This window comes from Poecilia formosa, unplaced genomic scaffold, assembly GCF_000485575.1.
Source record: "Poecilia formosa unplaced genomic scaffold, Poecilia_formosa-5.1.2 Scaffold548, whole genome shotgun sequence".
Lineage (NCBI taxonomy): Eukaryota > Metazoa > Chordata > Actinopteri > Cyprinodontiformes > Poeciliidae > Poecilia > Poecilia formosa.
Genome location: NW_006800487.1, coordinates 168673 through 188600, shown reverse-complemented (window position 1 = coordinate 188600; position 19928 = coordinate 168673). Strand labels below are relative to the sequence as shown.

General features: G+C 48.0%; 4 protein-coding genes across 10 annotated transcripts; all 4 read left to right on the top strand.

The window, feature by feature from the left end:
* Positions 1-2997, top strand: cd59a (CD59 molecule (CD59 blood group) a). The gene is made up of 5 exons (XM_007540573.2): positions 1-104; positions 204-287; positions 1487-1588; positions 1666-1739; positions 2528-2997. The coding sequence occupies exons 2-5, from the start codon at positions 233-235 to the stop codon at positions 2648-2650; spliced, it is 354 nt and encodes a 117-aa protein (XP_007540635.1). The 5' UTR covers positions 1-104; positions 204-232; the 3' UTR covers positions 2651-2997.
* A 647-nt stretch (positions 2998-3644) lies between these two features.
* LOC103129463 (sorting nexin-9-like) lies at positions 3645-7987 on the top strand. The gene is made up of 16 exons (XM_007540574.2): positions 3645-3966; positions 4576-4662; positions 4726-4800; positions 4876-5084; positions 5390-5474; positions 5559-5684; positions 5926-6043; positions 6115-6245; positions 6315-6418; positions 6503-6606; positions 6726-6803; positions 6919-6995; positions 7080-7169; positions 7352-7466; positions 7540-7631; positions 7707-7987. The coding sequence occupies exons 1-16, from the start codon at positions 3955-3957 to the stop codon at positions 7752-7754; spliced, it is 1551 nt and encodes a 516-aa protein (XP_007540636.1). The 5' UTR covers positions 3645-3954; the 3' UTR covers positions 7755-7987.
* A 643-nt stretch (positions 7988-8630) lies between these two features.
* LOC103129464 (atypical chemokine receptor 3-like) lies at positions 8631-12034 on the top strand. The gene is made up of 2 exons (XM_007540575.2): positions 8631-8832; positions 10345-12034. The coding sequence occupies exon 2, from the start codon at positions 10361-10363 to the stop codon at positions 11450-11452; it is 1092 nt and encodes a 363-aa protein (XP_007540637.1). The 5' UTR covers positions 8631-8832; positions 10345-10360; the 3' UTR covers positions 11453-12034.
* Positions 12035-12678: 644 nt separating this feature from the next.
* Positions 12679-19820, top strand: mlpha (melanophilin a). Of its 7 annotated transcripts, none has more exons than XM_016665116.1 (17): positions 12700-13376; positions 13481-13554; positions 13995-14108; positions 14799-15020; positions 15302-15414; positions 15483-15527; positions 15638-15696; positions 15770-15859; positions 15938-16040; positions 16482-16675; positions 16759-16839; positions 16942-17175; positions 17863-18033; positions 18424-18585; positions 18686-18733; positions 19009-19054; positions 19287-19820. In XM_016665116.1, the coding sequence occupies exons 3-17, from the start codon at positions 13999-14001 to the stop codon at positions 19325-19327; spliced, it is 1719 nt and encodes a 572-aa protein (XP_016520602.1). In that variant the 5' UTR covers positions 12700-13376; positions 13481-13554; positions 13995-13998; the 3' UTR covers positions 19328-19820. The 7 variants fall into 7 exon arrangements, with proteins under 7 accessions (XP_007540639.1, XP_016520602.1, XP_016520603.1 ...); XM_016665117.1 differs by having other exon boundaries at positions 13481-13569; XM_007540579.2 differs by lacking the exon at positions 13481-13554 and having other exon boundaries at positions 12704-13376.
* The last annotated feature ends 108 nt before the right edge of the window (positions 19821-19928 follow it).

The window sequence follows — 19928 nt, the reverse complement described above, 5'->3', positions numbered from 1 at the left end:
CTCCTCCCAGTGGGCGGAGTCTGTGAGGTTCAGTCATCCTTCAGAATGAGAGGCTCAGTTTCTGCTCTTCATCCTCACCAGAACCGTCCTACTGCTGCCGCTGGGTGAGTACCCCAAGGTTCTGCTCAGACTGACCTGAACCTTGGTTCAGATTCTGGTTCTGTCTGAGCCCTGGTTCTCTCTGGTTTTGGTTCTGTCTGTAGGAGAGACTCTGAGCTGCACCGAGGTGAAGATGAAGCGCTCCCTGGTGATCTGCCTACTGGTCTGCTCCTCTCTGGTCGGACTCGGTACGTCTGGTTCTCCTTGTTGGTCGGGTCATTTGGTTCTGACACCTTGGCAGAACCTACTGGGATGTCAGGCTCACTAGAGTGTCTGGGTCTGAAGGTCGGATGTGTATGAATCATCTGCTCGACGTGGTCTGCCCACTAGGGGGCAGTACCTCAGAGTCTGAGTCCTGGTTCTGACTACTGGTTCTGTTCAGATCTGTTGGGGAACAAGTTCAGTTCCTCAGACTGGTTCATGTGAAAGCTGATAGGAACCATCAGAACCTCTCTAGAGGGAGACTCCAGAACCTGCCAGGTCAGCTCAGGAGGTTTCTGGGTCTTTCTCCAAGAATACTTTGGGAAGTTCCTGGAGCGTCCGGGTCCATTAAAAACATTCCAGAAACTACATGTGAATTTCCTGGAACTTTTTCAAACCTTTTTAGGATGTTTAGATGAACTTTACAGAAATCCTGAAGGAACCTTCAAAGAACCTTTGAAGGTTCCTTTAAGGAACCTCTGCAGGAAAGTTTAAAGAACCTTTGGAAGAACATTTAAGGAATATTGAAGGAACCTTGGAAGAACCTTCAAGTTGAACCATAGAAACATTTTAGAACAATCAAACCTTTTAGAACCATTTCATCAACTGTAGAGGACTAAAATTATATTAATAGTTAATATTTAGATAGTTTGGCTGTTCTTATCAAAAGGAAATGTTCTGTGACCGGTAATATAAGGAAGAAACTCAGATTTGCTGCATGTGGAAATAACTATTGCTACACATCCATCCAGCCAAATCCTGGAAGGTCCCAGCTGGACAACTCTGGGAATAACACAGCAGCAGCAGCAGAGTGGGATCCAAGACATCTGTGTCAAAGAGCGAACTGGACTGGTTGAGAAATCTGCATATGGACAGATTTGAGTATAAATACGCTTTGTTCTCCAGGAGACCTGAGGGTTGATGTGATATGTGAGAATATTGTGTAATGTAGAACCTGGCAGCGTTAGTCCAAATCAAGCAGACACCAGCAGAGTCCAGTGGGATGACTTGTACTTAACCACCTTTCACTCCCTGTCAGAACTTCCTGGGAATTTCCCAGAAACTTTCAAAAGAGTTCAACAAGAGTTCAGGTGAAAGACATGACCTGTCAGAACCTGAGCCGTGGTTGACCGCTCATGGAGAACTGGACCCCAGGTAACGTCCAGGTGTGCTGCTGTGCTTTCAGGGTCCGCCATCCGCTGCTACAGTTGTAAGGACTACACCGGCAGCTGCACCAAGCAGCGGGACTGCAGCTATGACGACGCCTGCCTCACCCTCGTCGAGAGAGGTACATATTGTCCACCCATCCCTCTGGGCCTCAGGTGTTGCTCTGGATCTCTCACCTGGCTGTCTGCTGTTCTGCAGGTGGGATGACCTACAGAAAGTGTCTGAAGTACACAGAGTGTGAGCGGAGCCGCCTGGCCCAGATGTTCCCCCAGGTACCAGGTCCACCGTCCAGACACCAACCGAGCCCTAATCCGGATCAACCAGAACCGGGTTTACTGGGACACGCCAATGTTTGTCCTCTGACCAGTTTGGTTCTGGAATCTGGTCCAGGTTCTCACTTGGTCCCGGCAGCTTTTCAGACCATAAAGGAGAACCAAACTGGTACCAGAACATAAAGGAACTTACTGAGTCAGCAGTAGGGAAAAAATCCTAAAAACCTTCACCAGGCTGGTACAGCTGGTTCTGGTTCTGGATGTGGAACAGAGTAAACAACCGTAATAAACAAAAGACTATTTCCTTTTTCAGATTTAAAAAAAAAACATTTTTTAGAGAAACTGTCTCTACCGCCCTCCTGTGGTCATAGCATGTAATTACACAATAAAATCCTTCAGAATAGTTTAATTAGATTAATAATAAAAACTGAGCGATTATTGGTGAACTGAAGGACACAATTAAAAAGTCAATGTAGCTTTTAAAAAGAATCGTAATCACCATAAGATTGTTTTATTATAATTTTTTTTTAAAGACAGGAACTCTCTACCACCCTCCTGTGGCCACAGCCTGTAATTATACACTGAAATCCTTCAGATTATTTAATGATGGATTAATTTAATGACCGTCAGAGAAACTTACAGAGCCACCCTGGAGACCCTCTGGTTCTGGTTCCTCATGAGGTTTATCATCACCATGGAAACTACATTAGAACTGAAACCAGTTGCGTTCTCCGGTAGGTTCCTGCTGCCTGTGCCCTCTGACCTCTGACCCTGTCTGTTCCTTCCAGGTGTCCAGCTTCACCTTCAGGTGCTGCAACTCGGACCTGTGTAACTCCGCCCCCTCGTCTGCCGCGGGCTCTGTGATTGGCCTGCTGGCCTCCGTGCTGGTCATGTGGTGGTGTGTCCACTGAGCGCTCCGCGGCGCCCCCTGCAGTCAGCTTGTGTAACAGCCTCATCGACGTGTCAGTGTGGATCTAACCATCTCTAACAGGAGGATGCAGCGCCCCCTGCAGGTGCAGGCTGAGCCCGGCGGCGTCACAGCGCCCCCTGGAGTTGATCAGACTGATGAGTCGACAGGAAGCTGATGGAGGATGAACTGATCACATTAATCAATAATCACATCTGTATTGATCTACTTAACTCCACTCTAACTATATAGAAATATTTGTTTCCAGGAAGTTCTGGAGGTTCTGGTTCTGTAACTGATGTCGTCACTGACCTGAAAACAGCTTCAAACCAATAAAAGAGTTAAAGGAAACTTTGTTCTGTTGTTTATACTCCTGGTGAGGAAACAGCTGCAGCGCCCTCTGCAGGGCGAAGACAGACCGTGATCTGCTAAGCAGCTGAACTTCTCTTTTTATCTTTAGTTCTGGTTTCCGGACAGAACCTTATAGAACCAGATGTTCACACATTTCATCATCTTCCTTTTAATCAGTCATAATCTGATCAGAAACAATAACAGCAATAATGTGGGTTATTCATAATTTCTAAATGCCACAGTTTCAAACTAAATATTTAGCTAGATAGGTAAATAGTCTGAAGTTAAATATTTATCTAAATACTAAATACTTAGTTAGCAAGTTAAATATGGAAGTATTTAGCAATCACAGAGCGAAGTACTTCATTAAATAATACTTAGCTCTGCAGTTTTATATATTTTTTATATAAAAATATTTGAGAAACATTGAGGTTTAAAATATTTTTACAGTATATACAGGAAAATGTCATAATCGGTTCAAGTCTTACAGTGAAAAATTATTTCGATTTTTATGTATATATACAGATATATTTATAGTCATCAGTTTTCATATGTTTCATGTAAACACTCTGTGTAACCCGACGCTGCTCTGGGAACGCCCAGTACATCTAGCCTTGCCTTCCGGGTATCTGACGTCACAAACCGGAAGTTGACTTCTTAGGAAGACGTGGATTCCGTGTCTCGTTTAAAGTTGACGGTTCTGTTCTGAGCGGTTCTGCCTTCGGTACTGTATCTGTGCAGCTGCCGCTGCTACATCTACGCAGCACACAGACTGGATCCGAACCAGCGATCAGAACCGAGTCCTAAACGGTTCCCTTTATCGTCATGCTTTTACTTTGAAAGGAGCAACCGGATGCTTCCGCAGCGCTCCATCTAGCTGGATGCGGGGAGAGCGGACGGGATGGATCTGTGATCGGTACCGCGCGGCGCATCGAAACCATCTGCAGTGACGTCAGCATGGCTGTGAAGGTAAGCGCTCAAGCGGATCTGGACCCGGACCGTGCGGTACCGGAAGTCCAGTAGAAGGTTCGGACGGGAACACAGCCGCTCTCAGCTGAAGCTGGAGCTGCGCGTGGAGGTCAGGTGGGTTCCTGACATGCGGGTCACCTGTGCACGAGCGGCTTAGCTGGACGTACGACGGGTGACACCTGTGGAGATCAAAGACAGAGAGGCGAGGGGGCGGGGCTTCCCGGTGGGCAGAAAGCGGAAGTCAGGTAGCAGCGGGACGGTGGATCTTTTGACCAGTACCTGTTCAGGTTCCACCGTCCGTGGGTCACCATGGCAACCGTATTTAATGGGCAGCATGTAAACAGACTGGGTCAGAACCGGAACCAGTTGGTTTAATCATCATGCAGCTGCAGCTTTATTTTCTGTGGAAACACATAGCTGGACTCTGTAGAACCGGACCAGAACCAAACCAGAAACGGACCAGAACTGGACCAGAACCTGACTAGAACCAGAACCAGACGAGTACCAGACCACAACTGGACCAGAACCTGACTAGAACCGGACCAGAACCACGTGACGTTCAGTTTTATTTCTAGTCTGAGCCCGGTTCTGGTCTCTGTTCTGTTTCAGGCTCTGGTTCTGTATGACTTCACAGCCGAACCCGGGAACAACGAGCTGTCGGTCCGAGAGGGAGAGACAGTGACCGTCGTGGACCAGGTAGTCCCAGTCCTCCCAGTCCTCCCAGTCCTCTCTCATTGCTAACTGGTCTTTGCTGTGCAGTCTGTGGGCGGAGGCTGGATCGCTGCTCAGAACGCCGGTGGCCGGACCGGGCTGGTGCCTGAGGGGTATCTACAGGTAAGTCAGTAGGAAGGTCACTAACTCTTCTTCCTCATCATCATCATCTTCATCAGAACCGCTTCCTTCCTACAGATCGGTGGCGGAGGAGGCGGAGACTCCTGGTCGGGGGGCGGGGCTTACCAGCAGTCTCCAGCAGGGGGCGACGATGATGACGGCGAGTGGGATGATGACTGGGACGACCAGTCAGTTAGCAGTTACCATGGAAACGGCCACATGGAGGAGGAGGCGGGGACTTCAGGGCGGAGCACCCACGGACACACCGTCAAGATCTCCCTCAACAAGTAATCACTCCTTCACCGGGTCAGGAACCAGAACTGGACCAGTAACTGCTGGTCCAATACCTGGTCCTGCTCCCTGTTCCAGTACCACTCCCAGTAGATCCCAGTATAACATCCCTGAAGGTAGCAGATTAACAGGAGATCCCAGTAATGTTCCCAGTATAACCCATTAATGTTCCCAGTAGTGTTCCCAGTAAAATCCAGTAGAGTTCCCAGTAACGTTCCCAGTATAACCCAGTAACGTTCCCAGTATAACCCAGTAACGTTCCCAGTATAACCCAGTAACGTTCCCAGTGGTGTGTCCTCAGGTTCCCGTTCTCCAAAGGGCCGAGCCCAGAAGTCTTCCTATTGGCCAGCCCTCCTGCCACCAGCAGAGAAAGCCTTCCTGTTTATGTGAGTCCTGCCTGTGATTGGTCGCTGAGTTAGGGTGGGGCTGTGCAGTGCGCTGTGATTGGCTCCTGGTTTCTGTCCAATCAGATGGGAGAGGTGGGGCCGGTGTGGCTCTACCCTGCGACGCCTCTGGACTGCGTCATCGCTGACCCGAAGAAAGAGTCCAAACTGTACGGCCTGAAGAGCTTCATAGAATACCAGATCACCCCCAACGTGAGCCGCTCTGCTGTGCTGTAGTATATTGATACACAACAGTATTATCTGTAGTAGTTTGTGTTGCACTATAATAGTCTTTAGTAAAGGTACTTTCTGGTAAATTCAGTTATAAACAAAACCTGAACACAGACTGGATTCACTGATAGTCTGTATAGGTCTGGTATTTAACTATACAGTAGTACTGTGTAGTAGTGTGTAGTAGTTTGTAGTAGTCCTCACCAGAATGTGCCCCCTGCAGACCACCAACAGAACTGTCAATCATCGCTACAAGCATTTTGATTGGCTGTACGAGCGTCTCCTGGAGAAGTTCGGATCCTTGCTGCTGATCCCCTCTCTACCTGACAAACAGGTGACAGGTGAGCGGTCGCCATGACAACCCGCTCCGTTTTACCTGTTCAGCCTGTCTGAGTGTCGCCGGGTCTCTCAGGTCGGTTCGACGAGGACTTCATCAGGATCAGGATGGAGCGCCTGCAGGCCTGGATGACCAGGATGTGCCGTCACCCGGTGGTCTCCCAGAGCGAAGTCTTCCAGCTCTTCCTCACCTACAAGGACGAGCGAGTAGGTCAGGCTCCGCCCCCTGCAGGTGAGGTCTGGCTCCAGGTGCTGATTGGTTTTCTGTTGCTTCAGGACTGGAAGTCTGGGAAGAGGAGGGCGGAGAAAGACGAGACGGTGGGTCCAATGATGTTCAGCCTGGTTCAACCTGAAGCTGCAGAGCTCGACGTGGCCCAGGTGTAAGTCACCTGTCTTACCTCACAGGTGTAGGTCGTCATGGTTACAGACGTTAACATTTTGCTTCATGGAGTGTTTCTGTGCAGGGAACAGAAGTGTGAGCTCTATAGCCGGTTCACCAAGACCATGGACGATGGAGTCAGAGAACTGCTGACCGTCGGACAGACACACTGGAAACGCTGCACTGGACGTCAGTTCGGGTCCAATCCGGGTTCATGGGGGAAACATGGAGACTGCCTTGTGTCTGCTTTATGTTTGCTGTCATTTCCCACCAGCTGATTTTCTTCTTCTCTGGTTTTTGTGCTGCAGCACTGCCTAAAGAGTACGAGCGGATCGGCCGGGCCTTCGGCAACCTGTCCACTGTTTTCAACAGCAGCAGATATCCAGGTGAGGTCAGATATCCAGGTGAGGTCTGAGCGATGTAGCCTCAGGTAAAGAGGGTACACCGCGGTGCCTTCAGGGACACTGGGACATCTGAGTTTGAGAAATGTTTGTGCTGCAGGAGAGGAAACGCTGACGAACGCTTTGACAGCAGCTGGGAAAACGTATGAGGAGATCGCTCAGATCGTCGCCAAGCAGGTAACACACACACGCACGCACACACACACACACACAAACACACACACCAAGCAGATACTCGTTAATATCATGTTGTTTTTTCAGCCTCAGAAGGATCTGCATTTCCTGCTGGAGACCAACAGTGAATATAAAGGCCTGCTGGGATGCTTCCCTGAAATCATCGCTGTCCATAAGGTTCTGTCCTACACACCTGGTTCTGATTGGTTTTGATTGATTGTGATTGGCTCTGCAGGGTCTGTTGCCTCTTTTTCCATTTATTAAGGCTTTTATTTTGGAGTTTCCAGGTTATTGAGTGTAAATGTGTGAACCAGGAAGTGGGCGGGGCCTAATGGGGGCGTGGCCTCACCTGTGTGCAGGCTGCTGTGGACAAGGTGAAGGAGGCGGAACGTCTGGTCTCCACAGGAAGGATCAGCAGCGGCGACAGGAAGCTGATGACCCAGCGTGTCAGCAACATGAGCTACTCCCTGCAGGGTAACCGGACCGCCAGCAAAACCGCCCACTGAGCGCGCTCACAACCAAACGTGTCACTTCCTGTCTCCTGCAGCTGAGATGAACCATTTCCATAGCAACAGGATCTATGACTACAACCGCGTGCTGCAGTTCTACCTGGAGCAGCAGGTGGCCTTCTACCAGCAGGTAAGCTGGGGTCAAGGGTCAGGACAGGAGAGCTGACCTGTGACATCACCGCCTGTGTGCTCTCTGATTGGACAGATTGCAGACAAACTGAGGGAGGCGCTGAGTCACTTCACCACCCTGTGAGGACGGCCCAGTGATGTCATCGCCCGTTACTGTCTTAACCAATTAAAAGCCTTTAAACCGTTTTAACAAAATACAAGCCTTTATTCTGTTACTGAGGGGTGTGATGGGAAAAATGTACACTGTACCTTTAAATAAGACTACCAGTTTATATTGTGATTTATTTAAATGCTTTTTCACTCCTGTTACTGATGATTTGTCTGAAACGATGAATAAAGTTTCTACCTCGTCACTCAGTTCACTTTCTAATTTATAGACAGAAAACCTCACTTTGTTACCAAAAACCTCCAGCAGGGGGCGACACTTCAGAACCTTTATTTAAATTAATTCACCAATTAATGCATCCAAAACAAACAGAGATGATCTATACAATAACAACCAATTAGATAAAAGAACAAACAACAAAAATAAAAAAAATTAAAATAGTACAAATTAAAACGGATACATTTATGGTAAAACAGTGGACCACGAGAGGGTGATTTTTATTAATGTTTAAATTTTCTCAGAAACGGAGATATTTTGCGTAGAAATGGGAAAGAATAAAAATAAAAACAGAACAAAGAATAGATAAGCGAATTAAGAAATAACATATTTTGTGATATTATTATTAGGTTTTTCCGTTATTTTTGTTTCCATAGAGACATTAACTCACTGTTTTATTTAATATTTTAAAAAGTGATCGGTCTGTATTAACATTTTTATTTGTTTTTAGCCATTAAACACATGTTATTATTCTAATAGTACATGTAACACATAAATTATGCAAAACATTTTAAAACACACAGAGAAAGTGACATTTACAAAGGATATTTATAAAATATTATTATTCCTACTACTATTATTCTGTCATTTTCTGCAGTATTTCTTCCTGTTTTTCTTTCTTTCTTTCTTTCTTTCTTTTGCGGGTGCGGGTGTTCCTCTTCTTCGTCCCGCAGCGGAACCATCTCTCTCTCTCCCTTCCCGAAGCCTGTGGGAGGTTCTTCCTCTAAAGCTGAGAGCCCACCGGGACTCCTCACTCTGCAGCCGCCTCTGGACTCTGTCGGACCCTCTCTGGACCGAGCCGAACCCTACTGTCTGAGCTGTAAGTATCCAACAAAACCTCCGCTGCAACTGACGCAAACTGCGCTGTTATTAACTTCGCTCGGCCGGATCGGAACCGAGCCGCCACCTGCTGCAGGGCAACACCTGCAAGTCTGCTGAGAAATTCTGAAGGAGCTGTGCGGTTCTGATCAGACCCACAGATGCTGCATGGTACTGTCTGGGGTCGGAACATCTGAGCCGAATTAAAACTGAGGTTCGGTTTGATGTTCAGCAGATTAAATTTTCGGTTTCCCGGACCTGAAGAGGTAGAGACGGTCCAGAGAATCTGAAATGGACCGAGGTCTCAATGGAGACTGGTTCTGTCTGTGACTAAATGAAAGGGCATTAAGAGCCCCTGACTGCTGCTTTATGGTGGTGCGTTCAGGGACCAGCTGATCCGGTTCTGGAGGTCCAGTTGTCCCGACCCAGCTTCTTCAGACTGCTGGTACCATCTGGACCTCTGCAGATCCCGGTCCATTAAGGTCCATAGAAGAAGGATGCTGGTTCTGACCCGGACTTTTAATCCTCACCAGAACTTTGAATTGGACCCTGCTGAGACAGCAGGACAGAACCAGCTGAACCAGAACCAGGGGAAACAGAACCAGTCTGTTTAGATGATTTTGACCTTTGACCTGGGCCACCATCAGGGCTTTTCTTCTTCTTCTCCTCTGATTCCTGCGGCTCCTTTCAGCCCTAATTGGCTATAATAAAGCTTTTATTGTAAAGGTCCTGACCTTCAGCCTGAGGCATCCTGCTGGGTTTGGACCTTCATCACACTCAGCTTTTGTTCTTCATCCTTCTCATCCTCAGGTCAGCCGTTGGACAGTCTGAGGGGCTCAACATGAGGCCCGCGGGCCGACACAGAGGGACATCATTGATACGCGCTGATTTATGACCGCTTTATTACTGTTTTATCACCTGTCTGTTTCCATGGTAACCTGATCTCCGTCACTGATCCAAAACGAAGCCAGAACCAGAACCTTAACCTGGTAGCAGGGTTCTGAACAACCCAGAACCGGGTCAGGGTCAACACAGGGGGAGAGCATGACAATCATCCAGACTGGATTAGTTTGGAAATATTTCTCTGAAGCAGAGACGGGACGTGATTATCTAGAGTAGAACCTGAGTCCACGGTTCTGGATCTGGTTCTAACTGAGACCCAGTCGAGTCTAGATGAGCCACAGCAACCAGTCCAAGTGAGTGAACCAGAACCAGAACCAGAACCTGAACCTGTCTCTGGTTCAGGATTAAGCTACGGCCCAGGTCCAGGTCCTGGACTGGTCCTGGTCCTGGTTCTGGTCCAGGTCCAGGTCCAGGTCCAGGTTCTGGTCCAGGTTCTGATCCTGGTCCTGGTACTGCTCCAGGTCCTGGTCCTGGTTCTGGTCCAGGTCCAGGTTCTGGTCCAGGTTCTGATCCTGGTCCTGGTACTGCTCCAGGTCCAGGTCCAGGTCCAGGTCCTGGTCCAGGTTCTGATCCAGGCTCTGGTTCTGATGGGCCTCCCTGTGTCTTGCAGCTGGACCCAGCCCGCCATGAGCCTGAGCAGCAGTGACCTCTCTGAGCTGGTGGACCTGTGGGAGGAGCTGAACCTGACCTCCAACCTGTCTCGGGTGGAGGCCATGATGTGTTCAGGTGCCGTCAGCCACTCCGCGCTCCTCCTCTGCCTCTCCATCCTCTACATCTTCATCTTCCTGTTGGGCGTGGCCTCCAACGTCCTGGTGTTCTGGGTGAACCTGCGGCCCGACCGGCCCCGGTGTGGGTCCCACCTGTACGTGGTGAACCTGGCGGTGGCGGACCTGGGCGTGGTTCTGACCCTGCCCGTCTGGGTCACGTCTCTGCTGCAGGGTGGACTCTGGCCATTTGGCGAGGTCATCTGTAAGGTCACCCATCTGGTGTTCAGCCTCAACCTGTTCAGCAGCATCTTCTTCCTCGCCTGTATGAGCATCGACAGCTACCTGTCTGCCACTCTGCTCTCTGGCGCCCTCAGCTGGAGGAGGAAGACGCTGCGGCGGCTTATCTGCGCATCGCTCTGGCTGCTGGCGTTGGCGGCATCCATTCCTGACACCTACTTCCTGCAGGCTGTAAGGTCCCCCCAACGCGACGGCGCTGTGTGCCGACCTGTGTACCCGCCTGAGAACCCCAGGGACTGGATGGTGGGAGTCCAGCTCAGCTTCTTCGTGCTCGGCTTCGCCGTCCCCTTCCCCATCATCGCCATCTTCTACCTGCTCCTGGTAGCCGCCATCCCTCCCAGCTCGGACCCGGAGCGCAGGATCAGCCGGCGGATCGTCCTCTCCTACATCCTGGTGTTTCTGGTGTGTTGGCTGCCGTTCCATGCTGTCCTGTTGCTGGACTCTCTGACGCTGATGAACGTCCTGCCCTTCACCTGCCGGCTGGAGAGCTTCCTGGACGTGGCATTGCACCTGACGCAGTGCTTCTCCTTGGTGCACTGCTGCGTCAACCCCATCCTCTACAACCTCTGGCACAGAAGCTACAGGGATGACCTGATGAAGGCCTTCATCTTCAGGTACTCCTCTAGAACTGGCCTGGCCAGGCTCATCGACACCTCACAGGCCTCAGAGACGGAGAACTCTGCAGTCTTAGTGGACGGCAGTGGTCCAATCTGAACCAGGAAGTCTTTGTAAACATTGAACATCTGCTGGTCCTTTGGATCTTTCAGTCTTTATCTGCCTCTGAAGGATGTTTTGTAGAACCTATTGAATGTCTTTAGTCTTGTGGTAAAAGGACAAGGTGAAAAAGTCTCCTTTGTACCAAGAACTCCTGACGAACCACGTTGATCCAATCTGAGGTAAACTGGAAGACGGTTTGCTAAAGACTTGTTCAGAAGTTCAACACTGGAGTAGGTTTAGATGTCAAATTATGGACCATGAGGGTCAGAGGTCAATGGTCTTTCATCGTCGAAGGTCACCATGAACGTCGGTAGACCTGCAGACATTGGGAACGCCTCATATTTTCCACGTTGACAGGAGATTTTACATTCAAGAGAAACAGCGTTACCTTCATCAGATCCATGAGGTGTTTCAGACAAAGTCAGCACGGTTCTACAAAGACTTTCCAGAACTTCTTCTGTCCAGGTTGCAGCTCTGTTTGGTTCTGTGAAACTGTTAATGTTCAGGGATGAACAGTTAATTTCTTCTTTTATGAGTCCATAATAAAGCAGACAGATCTGCAGATGGTACCTTCAACAACTCTGGCTTTATTATAGTTATTATTTAAGTATTTTTTAAAAATATTTAGCTTCAAGCTAATCAGCATGCTGGCTAAATATTGAATTTCAGTCTAACTAGCTTGAAACTAAATGTTTATTTTAAAGCTAAAGCTAACTAAATATTTACAGTACTTTAAAGCTAATTATCTTGCTAACAAAAAAATTGTGGAGCTTAACATTTAGCTTGCTAACTAAACATAGCTTGAAGCTCATTAGCTTTGTAATTCAATATTTCATTTGATGCTAATTAGCTTGCTATCTACGTATTTAGTTTGGAGCTAAATATTTAGCTTAACACTTAATTTGGAGCAACAACTAACTACATATTTAGTTGGAAGCAAATTAGCTTGCTAACTTAACATTTAGGTTCAAGTTAAAGCTAACTAAATATTTAGTTTCAAGCTAATTGGCTTGCTAAAAAAACTAGTTTGGAGCTTAATATTTAGCTTGCCAATTATGTATTTAGCTTGAAACTGTGACATTTATAAATGAAAACTGAACATTTAGTTTTTTCTAACTAAATAACCAGAATTATTTACATTAATTTCCCTCCATAGCTGACAGAGAGATGAAACTGGGCCTTGTTTTACCTGAGCCATGGCAGCAGGTACTGTGGGAGGTGGTGGGCCTGAACCACCCTAAAACACACAGACAGGACAGGGGAGGTTACCACGGCAACCAGAAACACCTCTTGGAGTGAGTCATCAGATCTGTGATGTCACAGGGTGAGACTGAGCGCTCTGTGGTTAATTAGGGGGCCTCATTTCACTGCGTATCCATGGCAACGGGACACGGTGGGAATGGAAAGCAGAAATGGAGAGAGACCAGCCGGGTCCAGGAAACCCTGGAAACGGTTCTGCTGCTTGACCCATCCGAACACGGTTCTGGTCCCGTGAAATTCCACCGCTGTGCGTGTTCCTGAAGACGTCATGTTCAGGGACCGTGGGAAAAATGAGCTTCACCAGAACAACGCATTTATAACTTTCTTTCTCAAAACTGCTCTTTTAAATAATGTATTCTGATGTTTTCTTTATTATCTGTAGCTAAATATTTAACTTTAAAAACTCTAACATGTTTTGGAGAAGGATCATGACGTCCTCACCACAGCAGCTAATCAGATCGAGGTGTGTCCTCCTGTCTCCAGGTGTGTCCCTTTGTCTCCAGGTGTGTCCAGGCTGTTTTCCTCGGTGATGTCACTTCCTCTCCTTATGAAACGCTGGCTCTGCCTCAGTGTGTTGCTCATGTGATAAGCTGATGCTCTCGGGGTTTTCCCGTCTCATTTCTTCAGTCAGCAGCAGCAGACCGACTCACACAGACACACGGTGAGTTTTTATCATCTTTAATCCACTTTATTGATTATAGATTATTAGATTTGATCTCATATCATCTCAGTTTGTTTGTTTTGTTGAATTTGATTTAACTGCAGCTGATCTGGGGACAGTTCGGACCGTCGTTATGAGCATAAAGGCCACAGCGGCTCCAAAACCACAGGATCCATGAGTTATGCTTTTTAAAGTGTCTGAAGATAAATATGTTGTTTTATTAGATTATATTTTTAAAAAATGTACTTTAAACATTTTTTGCTTATTTGTAGATATCTTTAAGTACTGCATCAGGATGAAACCAAAGTTGTTTATTCATATATTTTCCTTAAATATAAATGAAAATTTTTGATTCTATTCCATGAAGAGGAGATTTCTGTTCATGTTTTATAAATAATATAAAGCTTTCTTTTACAATAGGTTCACTTTTTTTTCTCTTGTTAATTAAAGGCAGCTGAAGTGATATTTTTTAATGTTATGTTTCTCATAAAAAATAATATGTATTTTTACCCAGATTATTGGGAGTTTACAGTTTCATGTGTTTACTCCAGATGGGTTCCCACAGCTGGACCCTGAGGAACGCCTGCAGTCAGGCCGTAATGTTTGGTTCTGTTCCAGGAACATGGAGCGGAAGCTGGATCTTTCCCGTCTGACGGACGAAGAGGCCAAACATGTGTGGGAGGTGATCCAGCGCGACTTCAACCTGCGCAAGAAGGAGGAGGAGAGGCTGACGTAGGTCCAGGTGGAGGTTCTGTTCTGTTCACATCCCGGCTCATGTGATGCCAGCAGGAATGTGAGCGTGAAAGATGCTGTTGTTGCTGCAGCCGATCACGCCACCGTCACACGCTCTGGAATCACAAAGATGCTCTGTTTCCGCTGAAGACTCCAACTCCCATCAGCCCCGGGGGGAAGAGAGAGCGGAACGGCTCTGCGGCTCAAATCACATTTCCACTGTGGAAATCAGACCCTGCTGCAGCAGAGCCATGGATCAGGAGGTTAACAGCTGATCAGCAGTAGCAGCAGGCTGAGCCGTTAGAGCAGCAGAACTGGGCCCAGGGGCGGCTCTAATGGGTCCGCTGCCCTGGGCAAGAACCCCCATCTGGCCCCCAAACTATTAAAATTAAACAAGTTATCAGATTTTATCTGTTTATTTTTTTATTTTTGCAGGAAACGGAGGAAACTCACTCCTCTGAATGTCAGGCCAAAACATTCAGATAAGATATGTTTTAGAAATCGATTATTCTGATGATTAATTGATTAAAATAATTGGCAGATAAAAACAAGCTAATAAATAAAGTATTTTATTTCAATAATATTGCTTTCCTTTAGTGAGTTTGAACTGGGTGAAGCTCAAACAGCAGCAGAGGAAGTGGAGCGCTGTGCTGTGCGTTTCACGGTGGTTCCTGTCCTTCCTACCTGCAGCGAGCTGAAGACGCGCATCGACAAGGAGGACACGAAGCGGGAGCTGCTGGGCTCGGAGAGGAACGTCTCCGACTCGCTCTGCATCCGCTGCCTGCAGCCCTTCAAGTTCCTGGTCAACAGCAAGAGGCAGTGCCTGGACTGCCGCATGTTCACCTGCAAGTCCTGCAGCCGCTACAACAAGAAGGAGCACGGCTGGGTGTGTGACAACTGCCGCATGACCAGGTGAGACAGAGAGGGGCAGGGGGACGACAGGTCATAGAAAGGTCAATAACAGACATATACAGTCCATCTGGAGACGGGTATGGACGGACGGATGGATGGTTGGATGCTGCAGTAATGCAGGTGTCTCTCAGGTCTGCTGTAATTCTCTGTATTGAATCAATCTGCTCTCAGTTCTGACTTAATGTGTTGTGGATCAGAACCGGACCGTTGGTCCTGGACCCATTGCCGATTCTACAGACTGGGCCTTTGGGTGGTTCAGTTCTGTTCCTTGTGTGCTTCAGGGTGCTGAAGATGGGGACTCTGGGCTGGTACCATGACAACGTGAGGAACCGCTTCAAACGCTTCGGCAGTGCCAAGGTGATGCGGTCTCTCTACAAGCGCCTGAACGGAGACGGTGAGTCTCGCGGTGACGTTTCTGGATCTTGGTCCAGTTGTTCTGATCCTGCTTGTGTTCTGGTTCAGGTGGTCGTGATGACGACACCCAGAGCATGCCGGATGTCCATAGACGTAAGTCTCTCCACAAGCCAGTCCAGTTTTTCAGAACTTCCTGCAGGTCCAGAGGTCCAGCATGTGATTCTCTATGGCATAGTCCAAGTCAGCTCGCTGTTTCCTTTTAGATGGATACAACGGCACCGAGGATGATCCTGGAGAGGGCGAGGCTCAGCGCTACAAAGTGGTAAGCAAGAACACCAAGGGGCTTTGTGGGTTCAATCAGAGCAGGAGTAACTGAGCAGCTGTTTCCCACCTAGATGAGGAAGAATAAACGTCTGCTGTCGGTTCATCCCATGGACTTTGACTCGGAGGACTACCTTCCTCGTTCACGGCGGCCTTCTGAGCAGGTAAAGCCCCGGCTGATGAAGACCGCAGATGAGGCCTGGTTCTGAGGAAGACACGTGTTTAATGACGCTGTTTGAAAGCAGATGCAGGACGATCGGTATTACCGGAACGACGGGGACTACGACTACTACACTCACCGAGGGAACCGCAGAAAGAGTCTGGACCGTCACGCCATGAGACCGGGTCAGCATGCCAACATGGCACATGTTCTTAAGGATCCCACATACTAGAGCATACTATATATATTCTGTCTGAGTACACTGTCTGCTGGACGGTTGGGATTTCATTGTGTAGCTTTTGCTCCAGGGTTAGGTTAGCAATTCAGGAGTTCAGAGTAGAGTCCTTGCTGTATCAGCTGAGGCCATTGGGATTGACGGTAAAGATACCTCAGGGAGCCATCTATGTTCCACTAGGAGGAGATATTCAGACGAGTCCTAAGTAGCAACTTAGGACTTGTCTGAAGGATAGAAACCTGAAATCCCCTCGATGAGTTTTTAGTTGCAGGGGAAAAGAAAGTCTGGACCAGGAGAAGTTGAGGATGTCTTTTGAATCAGAAAGATCAAATCAAAAAGACCTGTCCTCCCCTTGATGTGCATTTATTTCTCCATATCACTGCATCATCAGATGACTATGCAGACAACCGGATGGTGCGGACCCGCTCTCTGTCGAAGATCAGCTCCTCGGTGGCTAGGCAGCAGTATGTCGACACCTCAGATGAGGAAGAGTACCAGAGGTATCCCCCCGCTCACCAGCAACCCCACCACCGCAGGAAGAACAGCCGAGCCTCTTCCCAGGAGAACCTGGGCCAAGCCCCGCCTGTAAGGACATACAGACATTCAGAACCGAGTCTGGAAGGAGAAAGAACTGACCTTAACATTTTCTGTCTGGATTCATTTTTCAGATCAACGAACTGAACAAGCGGATGTTCGCCATTGAGAGCCTGCTGAGCCGTCTGGAGGAGAAGATGACTCCTGCTGATGACGTAAGACAGGACACAACCTTAAATCCTTGAATCACATGGAGAGGATGATGAACTCATCAGTCACTTTAGTCTCAAATCCAGTAAAGTTGCTCCTTCCAACAGGCCTTGACTTCATCAGCTCCAAATGAGGAGGAGAAACTGAGGAGGAAGCTGAGTGAGCTGGCAGGAAACCTGAGCGATAAAGGCCTGTCGTCAGATGATGAGGCTGGGAAAAAGCCTTTCCCTGGGATTAAAGGGTCTTCTGGCATCAGGGGAGGACCGGTGGTCCCTCTGGACTCCCTAAAGGACAAGGAGCTGAGCTCATCCAGCGATGAGATGCCAACAGAGGCTCAAAAGGTACGACAGTGACTCAGAGAGTAGCAGCAAACAGGAACCTGGAGACCAACATCCTGCCCAGAGCTTTGCTTTGAACCAAGTACTGCTGCTGCTGAACATCCAGGTTCCTGTTTGTGAAGGCATTTGCATGGCTCAACTTTCACCGCTGAAGTTGTCATTCCACCAGAACAAAGTCCAGACCAGCTCATGGACAAAGAACTTCCTGTTAGAGAGCTCAGCATGAAGCTCAGAAGAAAGGTCAAAGATTTGGCATTAAGCATCTCTAATCTCGGTGCATGACGACCTCCTCACTAACAGCCCGCCTCCTGCCTCACCATACTCCTGTCAGGTTGTGTAAATGTGAAGCAGCTACCTGCCTGGACCCCAGGGATGGATGAACGCTGAAATCACCTTCACTTGGACCTAAGCTATGTCCTCTAGCTTGGAAAATTTAAGGGCTAATGATACGATTCCTTCACTGTAGGTTAGGTCTAAGGAAGGATGACTGAACAAGTGCGTTGTTCATGTGTGTATCGTAATCTGTCTAGAGGGTGGTGGGCACCCCAGTAGATGCACCAGGATGTACCTGAGTTTCAGTTGGAGAAGTCGTCCAGACCCCAACCCCAGGATCTGGGAGTGTCCAGTCCGGTAGCTGCTGCAGATGTTGTTTTCCAGCTGCTAACATCTGTCCCTCTACATGGCTTTCAGAGATCCACTGCCGCCGCCCTCTGTGACCTCACCACTGAGGTCTTGAGAACCATTAACGCCACAGAAAACGCAATGGTCGAGTACGGCCTTGCAGAGCCGATCGACAGGTCCCCCTTAGTTGGCCCTGACGTAAAGCAGGCTGATGATGCTTTCAGGGAACTTGAGGAAAATGTAAGCTTCCAATGTGACCTGCATGATTCACCCCTCCTCTCTACACTAAGTTCAGCCCCCAATGCCTCCTCTGAAGCATGACCTAATGTCCGGACTGGCTTTAACCCTCCACTGGCTGCTGTGTTTCCAGTTAAACAGGGAAACACACTGGGTCCAGTTAGGGTCCGGTTCCATCAAGCTCCTCACCAGCACCAATCATGACTAGAACTCACTCCAACGGTTCCTCTATGTTGGAAAATGTAGACTGAAGCAGAAGACTTCTGGAACCTAAAGAGGAACCTAGCAGGAATTCAGTGTGTTCCCTTGACCTTCACCTCTGTCGGCTTCATCATAATCACCATCAGCTTCCTGTCCGGTGACCAGTCTGTGTCTGTCCTCCTACCTGTCCAGGTGTACATCACGGCCGGCCAGTCATATGAGCTGGAGTCTAAGCTGCGGCGACTCGAGCAAAGCGCCAAGAACCGTTTTGGAGGGACGACGGACTCTGAGCTGTCGGAGTTGGAGGATGTGGTGGCGCTGACTGCTGCCAGAGTACAGAGCGCCGAGAGCGAGGTTAGTTGGGGTCTGCCATCTTTGTTTATCCATAAAATCTCAGCTTTGACATTTGGTTGTTGGTTTCTGGTCCTTCACTATGTGTCTGTTTGCCCTCCAGGTGTCGGACATTGAAAGTAAAATCGCAGCTCTGAGCGCCAAGAAGAAGGTCAGTTTGAGATCAGAAGCTGTCCTTCTTCATCTGACTTGTAGACGTTTCTTGGTCCGGGTTAGACCCGGTTTAATGAACGGGCTGAACTGAATGTGGCTGAGCTTAATCCTCTGGTTAAGCTGAGCCACATTCAGTCAACAGATGAAAGTGTCCTTCTTCATGTGTCCATGTCGATTCTTGACACCAAACTGTTAAAGTTTGTTAATTAGCTCATGTTCTACGCAGACGATGTTGTTCTAATCAAAAGGTTCTGTTCTGATGAAACTCTGCAGGTTTTTGGATCCCATCAGAAGAAACGGACTGCTTCAGACCTGCCCAGTGAGAACTTCTTCAACTTATTGGTTATAGCAAAGTTACCTATGCTCACCCTAAAACGCAATACTAAAGTACTAACCAACATGGCAATTAGTGGAAGCTAACCTTAAAATGCTAAGCAATAATTTAGCTCTGCTTTTATCACGGTAGCGCATTAGCAGATATTTGCCCACTGCTGGTTATTGATCCATCTGAAAGGCGCTGATCTGCTCTAACTTGTCGTTGTTGTTGGCAGAGAGTAACGGCGCTCCTTGGAGATCCAGCAATATGTTCTGAACCAGGCCCGGTCTCAGCCTGATGTCGGTCACTCCTCTTCCTCCTGCACTTCAGCCTCCTTCATCAATGTTCACAGACCGGAACCGGGACACACAACAAATCAGAGGAACATCGAAGTATTTCTGCTGAGCTTCAGAGACCAGAACCTTCAGATGGAGTTTGGTTCTGAGTTCTACAAGATTCTTTGACATTAAAATGGGCACATAGCTGTGAAGAGTATCTCAGCCCCTCATAGATTTCTTGTACTTTTAAAACATAAAGTCTGATTTTAAATCATGATTTCACTTACTCTGTCCAGATCAATTGACTCTGAGTGGAAAAGTAATTACAAAGTCTTGTGAAATCATTAAAATAAATTTTTTAGTCACATATTTGTGGTTCAATTTGACCAGCCACACCTGATTACTGTTCCCTCTGCCCTCTCTGAAGAACTGATGATGATGATGATGATGATGTGTTTAGCTTCTGTTCAATAAACAACACAAACAACTCAGCACTTATTGTCCTCATGATTGTAAACATGCTGCTTCTCTCTTCTGCTGCTGACTGGTTATGATGGGAGGGAAGGGATGTGGTCGCCCCTGACAGCATACCACCAGGG